Here is a 13,827-nt window from a genome sequence, read left to right on the forward strand (position 1 = left end):
CGCCTCCCTCGCCCCTCCGCCTCCCTCGCCCCCTCGCCTCCCTCGCCCCTCCGCCTCCCTCGCCCCTCCGCCTCCCTCGCCCCTCCGCCTCCCTCGCCCCTCCGCCTCCCTCGCCCCTCCGCCTCCCTCGCCCCTCCGCCTCCCTCGCCCCTCCGCCTCCCTCGCCCTCCGCCTCCCTCGCCCCTCCGCCTCCCTCGCCCCTCCGCCTCCCTCGCCCCTCCGCCTCCCTCGCCCCTCCGCCTCCCTCGCCCCTCCGCCTCCCTCGCCCCTCCGCCTCCCTCGCCCCTCCGCCTCCCTCGCCCCTCCGCCTCCCTCGCCCCTCCGCCCCCCTCGCCCCTCCGCCCCCCTCGCCCCTCCGCCCCCCTCGCCCCTCCGCCCCCTCGCCCCTCCGCCCCCTCGCCCCTCCGCCCCCCTCGCCCCTCCGCCCCCCTCGCCCCTCCGCCCCCCTCGCCCCTCCGCCCCCCTCGCCCCTCCGCCCCCCTCGCCCCTCCGCCCCCCTCGCCCCTCCGCCCCCCTCGCCCCCTCCGCCCCCCTCGCCCCTCCGCCCCCCTCGCCCCTCCGCCCCCCTCGCCCCTCCGCCCCCCTCGCCCCTCCGCCCCCCTCGCCCCTCCGCCCCCCTCGCCCCTCCGCCCCCCTCGCCCCTCCGCCCCCCTCGCCCCTCCGCCCCCCCTCGCCCCTCCGCCCCCCTCGCCCCTCCGCCCCCCTCGCCCCTCCGCCCCCCTCGCCCCTCCGCCCCCCTCGCCCCTCCGCCCCCCTCGCCCCTCCGCCCCCCTCGCCCCTCCGCCCCCCTCGCCCCCTCCGCCCCCCTCGCCCCTCCGCCCCCCTCGCCCCTCCGCCCCCCTCGCCCCTCCGCCCCCCTCGCCCCTCCCGCCCCCCTCGCCCCTCCGCCCCCCTCGCCCCTCCGCCCCCCCTCGCCCCTCCGCCCCCCTCGCCCCTCCGCCCCCCTCGCCCCTCCGCCCCCCTCGCCCTCCGCCCCCCTCGCCCTCCGCCCCCCTCGCCCCTCCGCCCCCCTCGCCCCTCCGCCCCCCTCGCCCCTCCGCCCCCCCTCGCCCCTCCGCCCCCCTCGCCCCTCCGCCCCCCTCGCCCCCTCCGCCCCCCTCGCCCCTCCGCCCCCCTCGCCCCTCCGCCCCCCTCGCCCCTCCGCCCCCCTCGCCCCTCCGCCCCCCTCGCCCCTCCGCCCCCCTCGCCCCTCCGCCCCCCTCGCCCCTCCGCCCCCTCGCCCCTCCGCCCCCCTCGCCCCTCCGCCCCCCTCGCCCCTCCGCCCCCCCTCGCCCCTCCGCCCCCCTCGCCCCTCCGCCCCCCTCGCCCCTCCGCCCCCCTCGCCCCTCCGCCCCCCTCGCCCCTCCGCCCCCCTCGCCCCTCCGCCCCCCCCCTCGCCCCCTCCGCCCCCCTCGCCCCTCCGCCCCCCTCGCCCCTCCGCCCCCCCTCGCCCCTCCGCCCCCCTCGCCCCTCCGCCCCCCTCGCCCCTCCGCCCCCCTCGCCCCTCCGCCCCCCTCGCCCCTCCGCCCCCCTCGCCCCTCCGCCCCCCTCGCCCCTCCGCCCCCCTCGCCCCTCCGCCCCCCTCGCCCCTCCGCCCCCCTCGCCCCTCCGCCCCCCTCGCCCCTCCGCCCCCCTCGCCCCTCCGCCCCCCTCGCCCCTCCGCCCCCCTCGCCCCTCCGCCTCCCTCCCTCGCCCCTCCGCCTCCCCTCGCCCCTCCGCCTCCCTCGCCCCTCCGCCTCCCTCGCCCCTCCGCCTCCCTCGCCCCTCCGCCTCCCTCGCCCCTCCGCCTCCCTCGCCCCTCCGCCTCCCTCGCCCCCTCCGCCTCCCTCGCCCCTCCGCCTCCCTCGCCCCTCCGCCTCCCTCGCCCCTCCGCCTCCCTCGCCCCTCCGCCTCCCTCGCCCCTCCGCCTCCCTCGCCCCTTCCGCCTCCCTCGCCCCTCCGCCTCCCTCGCCCCTCCGCCTCCCTCGCCCCTCCGCCTCCCTCGCCCCTCCGCCTCCCTCGCCCCTCCGCCTCCCTCGCCCCTCCGCCTCCCTCGCCCCTCCGCCTCCCTCGCCCCTCCGCCTCCCTCGCCCCTCCGCCTCCCTCGCCCCTCCGCCTCCCTCGCCCCTCCGCCTCCCTCGCCCCTCCGCCTCCCTCGCCCCTCCGCCTCCCTCGCCCCTCCGCCTCCCTCGCCCCTCCGCCTCCCTCGCCCCTCCGCCTCCCTCGCCCCTCCGCCTCCCTCGCCCCTCCGCCTCCCTCGCCCCTCCGCCTCCCTCGCCCCTCCGCCTCCCTCGCCCCTCCGCCTCCCTCGCCCCTCCGCCTCCCTCGCCCCTCCGCCTCCCTCGCCCCTCCGCCTCCCTCGCCCCTCCGCCTCCCTCGCCCCTCCGCCTCCCTCGCCCCTCCGCCTCCCTCGCCCCTCCGCCTCCCTCGCCCCTCCGCCTCCCTCGCCCCTCCGCCTCCCTCGCCCTCCGCCTCCCTCGCCCCTCCGCCTCCCTCGCCCCTCCGCCTCCCTCGCCCCTCCGCCTCCCTCGCCCCTCCGCCTCCCTCGCCCCTCCGCCTCCCTCGCCCCTCCGCCTCCCTCGCCCCTCCGCCTCCCTCGCCCCTCCGCCTCCCTCGCCCCTCCGCCTCCCTCGCCCCTCGCCTCCCTCGCCCCTCCGCCTCCCTCGCCCCTCCGCCTCCCTCGCCCCTCCGCCTCCCTCGCCCCTCCGCCTCCCTCGCCCCTCCGCCTCCCTCGCCCCTCCGCCTCCCTCGCCCCTCCGCCTCCCTCGCCCCTCCGCCTCCCTCGCCCCTCCGCCTCCCTCGCCCCTCCGCCTCCCTCGCCCCTCCGCCTCCCTCGCCCCTCCGCCTCCCTCGCCCCTCCGCCTCCCTCGCCCCTCCGCCTCCCTCGCCCCTCCGCCTCCCTCGCCCCTCCGCCTCCCTCGCCCCTCCGCCTCCCTCGCCCCTCCGCCTCCCTCGCCCCTCCGCCTCCCTCGCCCCTCCGCCTCCCTCGCCCCTCCGCCTCCCTCGCCCCTCCGCCTCCCTCGCCCCTCCGCCTCCCTCGCCCCTCCGCCTCCCTCGCCCCTCCGCCTCCCTCGCCCCTCCGCCTCCCTCGCCCCTCCGCCTCCCTCGCCCCTCCGCCTCCCTCGCCCCTCCGCCTCCCTCGCCCCTCCGCCTCCCTCGCCCCTCCGCCTCCCTCGCCCCTCCGCCTCCCTCGCCCCTCCGCCTCCCTCGCCCCTCCGCCTCCCTCGCCCCTCCGCCTCCCTCGCCCCTCCGCCTCCCTCGCCCCTCCGCCTCCCTCGCCCCTCCGCCTCCCTCGCCCCTCCGCCTCCCTCGCCCCTCCGCCTCCCTCGCCCCTCCGCCTCCCTCGCCCCTCCGCCTCCCTCGCCCCTCCGCCTCCCTCGCCCCTCCGCCTCCCTCGCCCCTCCGCCTCCCTCGCCCCTCCGCCTCCCTCGCCCCTCCGCCTCCCTCGCCCCTCCGCCTCCCTCGCCCCTCCGCCTCCCTCGCCCCTCCGCCTCCCTCGCCCCTCCGCCTCCCTCGCCCCTCCGCCTCCCTCGCCCCTCCGCCTCCCTCGCCCCTCCGCCTCCCTCGCCCCTCCGCCTCCCTCGCCCCTCCGCCTCCCTCGCCCCTCCGCCTCCCTCGCCCCTCCGCCTCCCTCGCCCCTCCGCCTCCCTCGCCCCTCCGCCTCCCTCGCCCCTCCGCCTCCCTCGCCCCTCCGCCTCCCTCGCCCCTCCGCCTCCCTCGCCCCTCCGCCTCCCTCGCCCCTCCGCCTCCCTCGCCCCTCCGCCTCCCTCGCCCCTCCGCCTCCCTCGCCCCTCCGCCTCCCTCGCCCCTCCGCCTCCCTCGCCCCTCCGCCTCCCTCGCCCCTCCGCCTCCCTCGCCCCTCCGCCTCCCTCGCCCCTCCGCCTCCCTCGCCCCTCCGCCTCCCTCGCCCCTCCGCCTCCCTCGCCCCTCCGCCTCCCTCGCCCCTCCGCCTCCCTCGCCCCTCCGCCTCCCTCGCCCCTCCGCCTCCCTCGCCCCTCCGCCTCCCTCGCCCCTCCGCCTCCCTCGCCCCTCCGCCTCCCTCGCCCCTCCGCCTCCCTCGCCCCTCCGCCTCCCTCGCCCCTCCGCCTCCCTCGCCCCTCCGCCTCCCTCGCCCCTCCGCCTCCCTCGCCCCTCCGCCTCCCTCGCCCCTCCGCCTCCCTCGCCCCTCCGCCTCCCTCGCCCCTCCGCCTCCCTCGCCCCTCCGCCTCCCTCGCCCCTCCGCCTCCCTCGCCCCTCCGCCTCCCTCGCCCCTCCGCCTCCCTCGCCCCTCCGCCTCCCTCGCCCCTCCGCCTCCCTCGCCCCTCCGCCTCCCTCGCCCCTCCGCCTCCCTCGCCCCTCCGCCTCCCTCGCCCCTCCGCCTCGCTCGCTCCCCCCCCCGCTCCTCCGCCTCGCTCGCTCCCCCCCCGGCTCCTCCGCCTCCCTCGCTCCCCCCCCGGCTCCTCCGCTTCCCTCGCTCCCCCCCCGGCTCCTCCGCTTCCCTCGCTCCCCCCTCGCTCCTCCGCTTCCCTCGCTCCCCCCTCGCTCCTCCACCTCCCTCGCCCACCTGCTTTCTCCATTGCCTCGCTTGCTCGCTCCTCCACCTGCCTCGCTCAACTGCTCACTCGCTCGTTACTCCGCCTCCGTTCCTCACCTGCTCACTCGCTCTTCCGCTTCCCTAACCCCTCTGCTCGTTACTCTGCCTTCCGCTCTCGCCCATTCGCTCACTCCTCTGCTGCCCTCCCTGTGTGTCTCTGATTGTGCTGTCACTGTTTTTGTCTCTCTGATTGCAGGAGGAGTTGGCCTTTGTGTTTGAGATGCTGCAGCAGTTTGAAGATGCTTTGGTGCAATACGATGAACTTGATGCGCTCTTTACACAATACGTAGTCAACTATGGTGCTGGAGGTAAATGTCAATCTGACTTTCCCCACTTAACTAAGGAGCAGATCTGGGTTTGTGTGGATCGCACTGATTGCCACACAATCAGCAAAAGGAACTTAAAATCAGCCTTGGTACAGCTAAGCATGGGAGAGGAAAACCTGTGCGTGCGTGGGAACGGGCGTGCATGCGTAGGAGCGGGAGTGCGTGCGTGGGAACGGGCGTGCATGCGTGGGAGCGGGAGTGGGAGCGGGAGTGGGAGCGGGAGTGCGTGCGTGGCAACGTGCGTGCGTGGCAGCGGGCGTGCCTGCGTGGGAGCGGGAGTGGGAGCGGGAGTGCGTGCGTGCGAACACCTGTGGCTTTGTGCGTCAGGTGAACCCAGTGTGCCCACTTCCCAAATCGGGTGCCTGCACGCGCCCCCCAAATGTAGGTAGCCCTCGAAATCCTTGCCAATCTGATGTTTGCTCTTCTTCCCTTTTTAAGATGGAGCCAATTGGCTGACTTCATTCTGCCATCCGGTTCAGAACTGGAATGGGCTGATTCTTCGCAAACCCATCGACATGGAGAAGAGGGAATTGATCCAGAAGAACAAGGCCACACTCCTGGACCTCCGCAGCTACCTGTTCTCCAGGCAGTGCACACTGCTGGTCTTCCTGCAGAGGCCGTGGGAGGTGGCACAGCGTGCCCTCGAGCTCTTACAGAACTGTGTCCAGGAGTTGAAGCTGCTGGAGGTATGGCACATTGGAAACCTCACTCCAGTTCCTTTCCAACCCATCAGAGCAATCAGCTTTCAATCAAGGAGATGGATCCTTTATTAAACACAGGAGAATTTTCCCATCCTGTCTGTAACACTGCTGAGTTGAGCCGGTGACTGGGAAACGATGCTGGGGAGAGAGGTCCATGTTCACCATGTATATGTTACACAAGACTTCTCTCCTGCCAATGAAATCTTCTTCACCTTCACCATTCATAAAGGTCATGGCTGATCATTTTCAATTTTTTTCACAATGTGGGCGTCGCTGGTCAGGCCAGCATTTATTGCCCATCCCTAATTGCCCTTTAGAAGGTGGTGGCCTTGAACCGCTTCCCTCAGGTGTAGGTACACCCATTGTGCTGTTAGGGACGGAGTTCCAGGATGTTGCGACAGTGAAGGAACGGCGATATATTTCCCAGTCAGGCTGGTGAGTGACTCGGAGGGGAACCTCCAGGTGGTGGTGTTCCCAGGTATCTGCTGCTCTTGTCCTCCTAGATGGAGTTGAAAATTACCCAGTAAAAGGAAACATTTCTCAGTCTTTACCTGATCCTTTTCTAATCCTTAAAACCCTGAAGAATGTTTCAATTCTTCTCACTACTCTGGAATATAATCCTAGTTTACTCAAACACTCCTCAAAGGACATTGCTCTCACCTCAGGAACCGGTCTAGTGAATCTTTGTTACAATCCAAGTATAGCCTTCCATAGAAATGGAGACCTACGAGAGAGAATCTTCACTCCTCACTGTCCCCATCAAACACTCCCAGGACAGGTACAGCATGGGGTTAGATACAGAGTAAAGCTCCCTCTACACTGTCCCCATCAAACACTCCCAGGACAGGTACAGCACGGGGTTAGATACAGAGTAAAGCTCCCTCTACACTGTCCCCATCAAACACTCCCAGGACAGGTACAGCACGGGGTTAGATACAGAGTAAAGCTCCCTCTACACTGTCCCCATCAAACACTCCCAGGACAGGTACAGCACGGGGTTAGATACAGAGTAAAGCTCTCTCTACACTGTCCCCATCAAACACTCCCAGGATAGACACAGCACGGGGTTAGATACAGAGTAAAGCTCCCTCTACACTGTCCCCATCAAACACTCCCAGGACAGGTACAGCACGGGGTTAGATACAGAGTAAAGCTCCCTCTACACTGTCCCCATCAAACACTCCCAGGACAGGTACAGCACGGGGTTAGATACAGAGTAAAGCTCCCTCTACACTGTCCCCATCAAACACTCCCAGGACAGGTACAGCACGGGGATAGATACAGAGGAAAGCTCCCTCTACACTGTCCCCATCAAACACTCCCAGGACAGGTACAGCACGGGGTTAGATACAGAGTAAAGCTCCCTCTACACTGTCCCCATCAAACACTCCCAGGACAGGTACAGCACGGGGTTAGATACAGAGTAAAGCTCCCTCTACACTGCCCCCATCAAACACTCCCGGGACAGGTACAGCACAGGGTGAGATAGAAATAAATCTAATCACTTGTCTGTTTCCTGTTCAGGTGTCGGTCCCGGTTGGAGCCCTGGATTGCTGGGTCTTCCTGAGCTGCCTTGAGGTCCTGCAGAGAATTGAAGGCTGTTGTGATGCAGCTGAGCTGGAGAACAATTCCTGCCACACGGTTGGGCTTTGGAGCTACGCTACGGAAAAGGTATCTGAGTGAGTGGTGAGCTGGGTTGGGCCATGAACAAGTTGTATGGCAGCCAGGTACTGAAAAGATCTAAATTGACATAAAGAATATGAATTAACCCTTGATAGAGATGAAACATTGATGAGGGTATTCTGTACATCCCCAGGGTACACAGGCTCAGTGGGGAAAATCCTGTTCTAGGAATCCAGCGGCCTGGACAAATGAGCCAAAGTCCCAAAGACAGGACAAATCCTGTCACCTACTGCGGCCAGGGAAGTTTCAATTTAATACATCAGTAACAAAAAGCTAGTCTCATTAATATTCATCATAAAACCCCCAGAATGTCATGAAAACCCATCTGGTTGAGTAATATCCTTTATGGAAGCCCCAGCTTTGTGCTGCAACGCAGACTGTGCCTGTGTTTCCCAGACTCACTCCTCCTGTGAACATTCACCAGGACAAAGGGAGCAGAACAGAACAGATCGTGGTCTGCCTCCCAAACCTGGGCAGGTTGGGAAAGGAGGCCCCGCGAGTTACCAGAGAGTAACCTGTGGCAGTGACAATCGGTGGCTGGGTGACAGGGTGGGCATGACCGCATGGGAGGGAGAAGGATGTGACCGGGTCAGAGGGTGGGGGCGTGGGGTGACCACGTGCGAGTGAGCGGGTGGGAGACTGGGTGGGGTGACTGGGTGGGAGACTGGGTGGGGTGAGCGGGTGGGGTGAGCGGGTGGGGTGAGCGGGTGGGGTGAGCGGGTGGGGTGAGCGGGTGGGGAGACTGGGTGGGGTGAGCGGGTGGGGTGAGCGGGTGGGGTGAGCGGGTGGGGTGAGCGGGTGGGGTGAGCGGGTGGGGTGAGCGGGTGGGGTGAGCGGGTGGGGTGAGCGGGTGGGGTGAGCGGGTGGGGTGAGCGGGTGGGGTGAGCGGGTGGGGTGAGCGGGTGGGGTGAGCGGGTGGGGTGAGCGGGTGGGGTGAGCGGGTGGGGTGAGCGGGTGGGGAGACTGGGTGGGGTGAGCGGGTGGGGTGAGCGGGTGGGGTGAGCGGGTGGGGTGAGCGGGTGGGGTGAGCGGGTGGGGTGAGCGGGTGGGGTGAGCGGGTGGGGTGAGCGGGTGGGGTGAGCGGGTGGGGTGAGCGGGTGGGGTGAGCGGGTGGGGTGAGCGGGTGGGAGACTGGGTGGGGTGAGCGGGTGGGAGACTGGGTGGGTGGGTGACTGGGTGGGTGGGTGGGAGACTGGGCGGGGTGAGAGGGTGGGAGACTGGGTGGGTGGGTGGGAGACTGGGTGGGGTGAGCGGGTGGGAGACTGGGTGGGTGGGTGACTGGGTGGGGTGACTGGGTGGGGTGACTGGGTGGGAGACCGGGCGGGGTGAGCGGGTGGGAGACTGGGTGGGTGGGTGACTGGGTGGGTGGGTGGGAGACTGGGTGGGGTGAGCGGGTGGGTGACTGGGTGGGGTGAGCGGGTGGGTGACTGGGTGGGTGGGTGGGAGACTGGGTGGGGTGAGCGGGTGGGTGACTGGGTGGGGTGAGCGGGTGGGTGACTGGGTGGGGTGAGCGGGTGGGAGACTGGGTGGGGTGAGAGGGTGGGCGACTGGGTGGGGTGAGCGGGTGGGAGACTGGGTGGGAGACTGGGTGAGCGTGAGCAGGTGAGAGGGTGGGCGGGCTCTGGGATGAGAGGGTGAGAGACTCGGTGGGGTTGAGCGTGTGAGAGGGCCAGGGGTGTCTGATAATCGACAGCCCCGGGTCTGATAATCGACAGCCCCGGGTCTGATAATCGACAGCCCCGGGTCTGATAATCGACAGCCCCGGGTCTGATAATCGACAGCCCCGGGTCTGATAATCGACAGCCCCGGGTCTGATAATCGACAGCCCCGGGTCTGATAATCGACAGCCCCGGGTCTGATAATCGACAGCCCCGGGTCTGATAATCGACAGCCCCGGGTCTGATAATCGACACCGCAGGGTCTGATAATCGACAGCCCCGGGTCTGATAATCGACAGCCCCGGGTCTGATAATCGACAGCCCCGGGTCTGATAATCGACATCGCAGGGTCTGATAATCGACATCGCAGGGTCTGATAATCGACAGCCCCGGGTCTGATAATCGACATCGCAGGGTCTGATAATCGACATCGCAGGGTCTGATAATCGACATCGCAGGGTCTGATAATCGACATCGCAGGGTCTGATAATCGACATCGCAGGGTCTGATAATCGACATCGCAGGGTCTGATAATCGACATCGCAGGGTCTGATAATCGACATCGCAGGGTCTGATAATCGACATCGCAGGGTCTGATAATCGACATCGCAGGGTCTGATAATCGACATCGCAGGGTCTGATAATCGACATCGCAGGGTCTGATAATCGACATCGCAGGGTCTGATAATCGACATCGCAGGGTCTGATAATCGACATCGCAGGGTCTGATAATCGACATCGCAGGGTCTGATAATCGACATCGCAGGGTCTGATAATCGACATCGCAGGGTCTGATAATCGACATCGCAGGGTCTGATAATCGACATCGCAGGGTCTGATAATCGACATCGCAGGGTCTGATAATCGACAGCCCCGGGTCTGATAATCGACAGCCCCGGGTCTGATAATCGACAGCCCCGGGTCTGATAATCGACAGCCCCGGGTCTGATAATCGACATCGCAGGGTCTGATAATCGACATCGCAGGGTCTGATAATCGACATCGCAGGGTCTGATAATCGACATCGCAGGGTCTGATAATCGACATCGCAGGGTCTGATAATCGACATCGCAGGGTCTGATAATCGACATCGCAGGGTCTGATAATCGACATCGCAGGGTCTGATAATCGACATCGCAGGGTCTGATAATCGACATCGCAGGGTCTGATAATCGACATCGCAGGGTCTGATAATCGACATCGCAGGGTCTGATAATCGACATCGCAGGGTCTGATAATCGACATCGCAGGGTCTGATAATCGACATCGCAGGGTCTGATAATCGACATCGCAGGGTCTGATAATCGACATCGCAGGGTCTGATAATCGACATCGCAGGGTCTGATAATCGACATCGCAGGGTCTGATAATCGACATCGCAGGGTCTGATAATCGACATCGCAGGGTCTGATAATCGACAGCGCCGGGTCTGATAATCGACAGCCCCGGGTCTGATAATCGACAGCCCCGGGTCTGATAATCGACAGCCCCGGGTCTGATAATCGACAGCCCCGGGTCTGATAATCGACAGCCCCGGGTCTGATAATCGACAGCCCCGGGTCTGATAATCGACAGCCCCGGGTCTGATAATCGACAGCCCCGGGTCTGATAATCGACAGCGCAGGGTCTGATAATCGACAGCCCCGGGTCTGATAATTGACAGCCCCGGGTCTGATAATCGACCTTGCAGGGTCTGATAATCGACAGCCCCGGGTCTGATAATCGACAGCCCCGGGTCTGATAATCGACAGCCCCGGGTCTGATAATCGGCAGCCCCGGGTCTGATAATCGACATTGCAGGGTCTGATAATCGACAGCCCCGGGTCTGATAATCGACATTGCAGGGTCTGATAATCGACATTGCAGGGTCTGATAATCGACATTGCAGGGTCTGATAATCGACAGCGCAGGGCCTGATAATCGACAGCCCCGGGTCTGATAATCGACAGCCCCGGGTCTGATAATCGACAGCCCCGGGTCTGATAATCGACAGCCCCGGGTCTGATAATCGACAGCCCCGGGTCTGATAATCGACAGCCCCGGGTCTGATAATCGACAGCCCCGGGTCTGATAATCGACAGCCCCGGGTCTGATAATCGACAGCCCCGGGTCTGATAATCGACAGCCCCGGGTCTGATAATCGACAGCCCCGGGTCTGATAATCGACAGCCCCGGGTCTGATAATCGACAGCCCCGGGTCTGATAATCGACAGCCCCGGGTCTGATAATCGACAGCCCCGGGTCTGATAATCGACAGCCCCGGGTCTGATAATCGACAGCCCCGGGTCTGATAATCGACAGCCCCGGGTCTGATAATCGACAGCCCCGGGTCTGATAATCGACAGCCCCGGGTCTGATAATCGACAGCCCCGGGTCTGATAATCGACAGCCCCGGGTCTGATAATCGACAGCCCCGGGTCTGATAATCGACAGCCCCGGGTCTGATAATCGACAGCCCCGGGTCTGATAATCGACAGCCCCGGGTCTGATAATCGACAGCCCCGGGTCTGATAATCGACAGCCCCGGGTCTGATAATCGACAGCCCCGGGTCTGATAATCGACAGCCCCGGGTCTGATAATCGACAGCCCCGGGTCTGATAATCGACAGCCCCGGGTCTGATAATCGACAGCCCCGGGTCTGATAATCGACAGCCCCGGGTCTGATAATCGACAGCCCCGGGTCTGATAATCGACAGCCCCGGGTCTGATAATCGACAGCCCCGGGTCTGATAATCGACAGCCCCGGGTCTGATAATCGACAGCCCCGGGTCTGATAATCGACAGCCCCGGGTCTGATAATCGACAGCCCCGGGTCTGATAATCGACAGCCCCGGGTCTGATAATCGACAGCCCCGGGTCTGATAATCGACAGCCCCGGGTCTGATAATCGACAGCCCCGGGTCTGATAATCGACAGCCCCGGGTCTGATAATCGACAGCCCCGGGTCTGATAATCGACAGCCCCGGGTCTGATAATCGACAGCCCCGGGTCTGATAATCGACAGCCCCGGGTCTGATAATCGACAGCCCCGGGTCTGATAATCGACAGCCCCGGGTCTGATAATCGACAGCCCCGGGTCTGATAATCGACAGCCCCGGGTCTGATAATCGACAGCCCCGGGTCTGATAATCGACAGCCCCGGGTCTGATAATCGACAGCCCCGGGTCTGATAATCGACAGCCCCGGGTCTGATAATCGACAGCCCCGGGTCTGATAATCGACAGCCCCGGGTCTGATAATCGACAGCCCCGGGTCTGATAATCGACAGCCCCGGGTCTGATAATCGACAGCCCCGGGTCTGATAATCGACAGCCCCGGGTCTGATAATCGACAGCCCCGGGTCTGATAATCGACAGCCCCGGGTCTGATAATCGACAGCCCCGGGTCTGATAATCGACAGCCCCGGGTCTGATAATCGACAGCCCCGGGTCTGATAATCGACAGCCCCGGGTCTGATAATCGACAGCCCCGGGTCTGATAATCGACAGCCCCGGGTCTGATAATCGACAGCCCCGGGTCTGATAATCGACAGCCCCGGGTCTGATAATCGACAGCCCCGGGTCTGATAATCGACAGCCCCGGGTCTGATAATCGACAGCCCCGGGTCTGATAATCGACAGCCCCGGGTCTGATAATCGACAGCCCCGGGTCTGATAATCGACAGCCCCGGGTCTGATAATCGACAGCCCCGGGTCTGATAATCGACAGCCCCGGGTCTGATAATCGACAGCCCCGGGTCTGATAATCGACAGCCCCGGGTCTGATAATCGACAGCCCCGGGTCTGATAATCGACAGCCCCGGGTCTGATAATCGACAGCCCCGGGTCTGATAATCGACAGCCCCGGGTCTGATAATCGACAGCCCCGGGTCTGATAATCGACAGCCCCGGGTCTGATAATCGACAGCCCCGGGTCTGATAATCGACAGCCCCGGGTCTGATAATCGACAGCCCCGGGTCTGATAATCGACAGCCCCGGGTCTGATAATCGACAGCCCCGGGTCTGATAATCGACAGCCCCGGGTCTGATAATCGACAGCCCCGGGTCTGATAATCGACAGCCCCGGGTCTGATAATCGACAGCCCCGGGTCTGATAATCGAAAGCCCCGGGTCTGATAATCGACAGCCCCGGGTCTGATAATCGACAGCCCCGGGTCTGATAATCGACACCGCAGGGTCTGATAATCGACCTTGCAGGGTCTGATAATCGACAGCCCCGGGTCTGATAATCGACAGCGCAGGGTCTGATAATCGACAGCGCAGGGTCTGATAATCGACAGCCCCGGGTCTGATAATCGACATTGCAGGGTCTGATCATCGACATTGCAGGGTCTGATCATCGACATCGCAGGGTCTGATCATCGACAGCCCCGGGTCTGATCATCGACAGCCCCGGGTCTGATAATCGACATTGCAGGGTCTGATAATCGACAGCCCCGGGTCTGATAATCGACACCGCAGGGTCTGATAATCGACAGCCCCGGGTCTGATAATCGACCTTGCAGGGTCTGATAATCGACAGCCCCGGGTCTGATAATCGACAGCGCAGGGTCTGATAATCGACAGCCCCGGGTCTGATAATCGACAGCCCCGGGTCTGATAATCGACCTTGCAGGGTCTGATAATCGACAGCCCCGGGCCTGATAATCGACAGCCCCGGGTCTGATAATCGACATTTCAGGGTCTGATAATCGACATTGCAGGGTCTGATAATCGACATTGCAGGGTCTGATAATCGACAGCCCCGGGTCTGATAATCGACATTGCAGGGTCTGATAATCGACCTCGCAGGGTCTGATAATCGACATTGCAGGGTCTGATAATCGACATCGCAGGGTCTGATCATCGACAGCCCCGGGTCTGATAATCGACATTGCAGGGTCTGACAATCGACAGCCCCGGGTCTGATAATCGACATTGCAGGGTC

The 13,827-nt window shown here is 65.4% G+C and overlaps 2 protein-coding genes across 2 annotated transcripts in view; one reads left to right on the plus strand and one right to left on the minus strand.

Annotated features, from left to right (window-relative positions):
- Positions 1–13,827, minus strand: part of LOC140427619 (ribosomal RNA processing protein 1 homolog B-like) — a 944,136-nt gene that overhangs the window by 596,504 nt on the left and 333,805 nt on the right. The gene's annotated exons all lie outside the window — the stretch shown is intronic.
- Positions 1–13,827, plus strand: part of trappc10 (trafficking protein particle complex subunit 10) — a 160,838-nt gene that overhangs the window by 34,411 nt on the left and 112,600 nt on the right. The window contains exons 6-8 of the mRNA XM_072513026.1: positions 4,728–4,839; positions 5,296–5,543; positions 7,083–7,229. Of these exons, the coding sequence (XP_072369127.1) occupies positions 4,728–4,839; positions 5,296–5,543; positions 7,083–7,229 (507 nt within the window). The remainder of the gene's footprint in view (positions 1–4,727; positions 4,840–5,295; positions 5,544–7,082; positions 7,230–13,827) is intronic.

This window comes from Scyliorhinus torazame, chromosome 8 (genome assembly GCF_047496885.1).
Source record: "Scyliorhinus torazame isolate Kashiwa2021f chromosome 8, sScyTor2.1, whole genome shotgun sequence".
Taxonomy (NCBI): domain Eukaryota; kingdom Metazoa; phylum Chordata; class Chondrichthyes; order Carcharhiniformes; family Scyliorhinidae; genus Scyliorhinus; species Scyliorhinus torazame.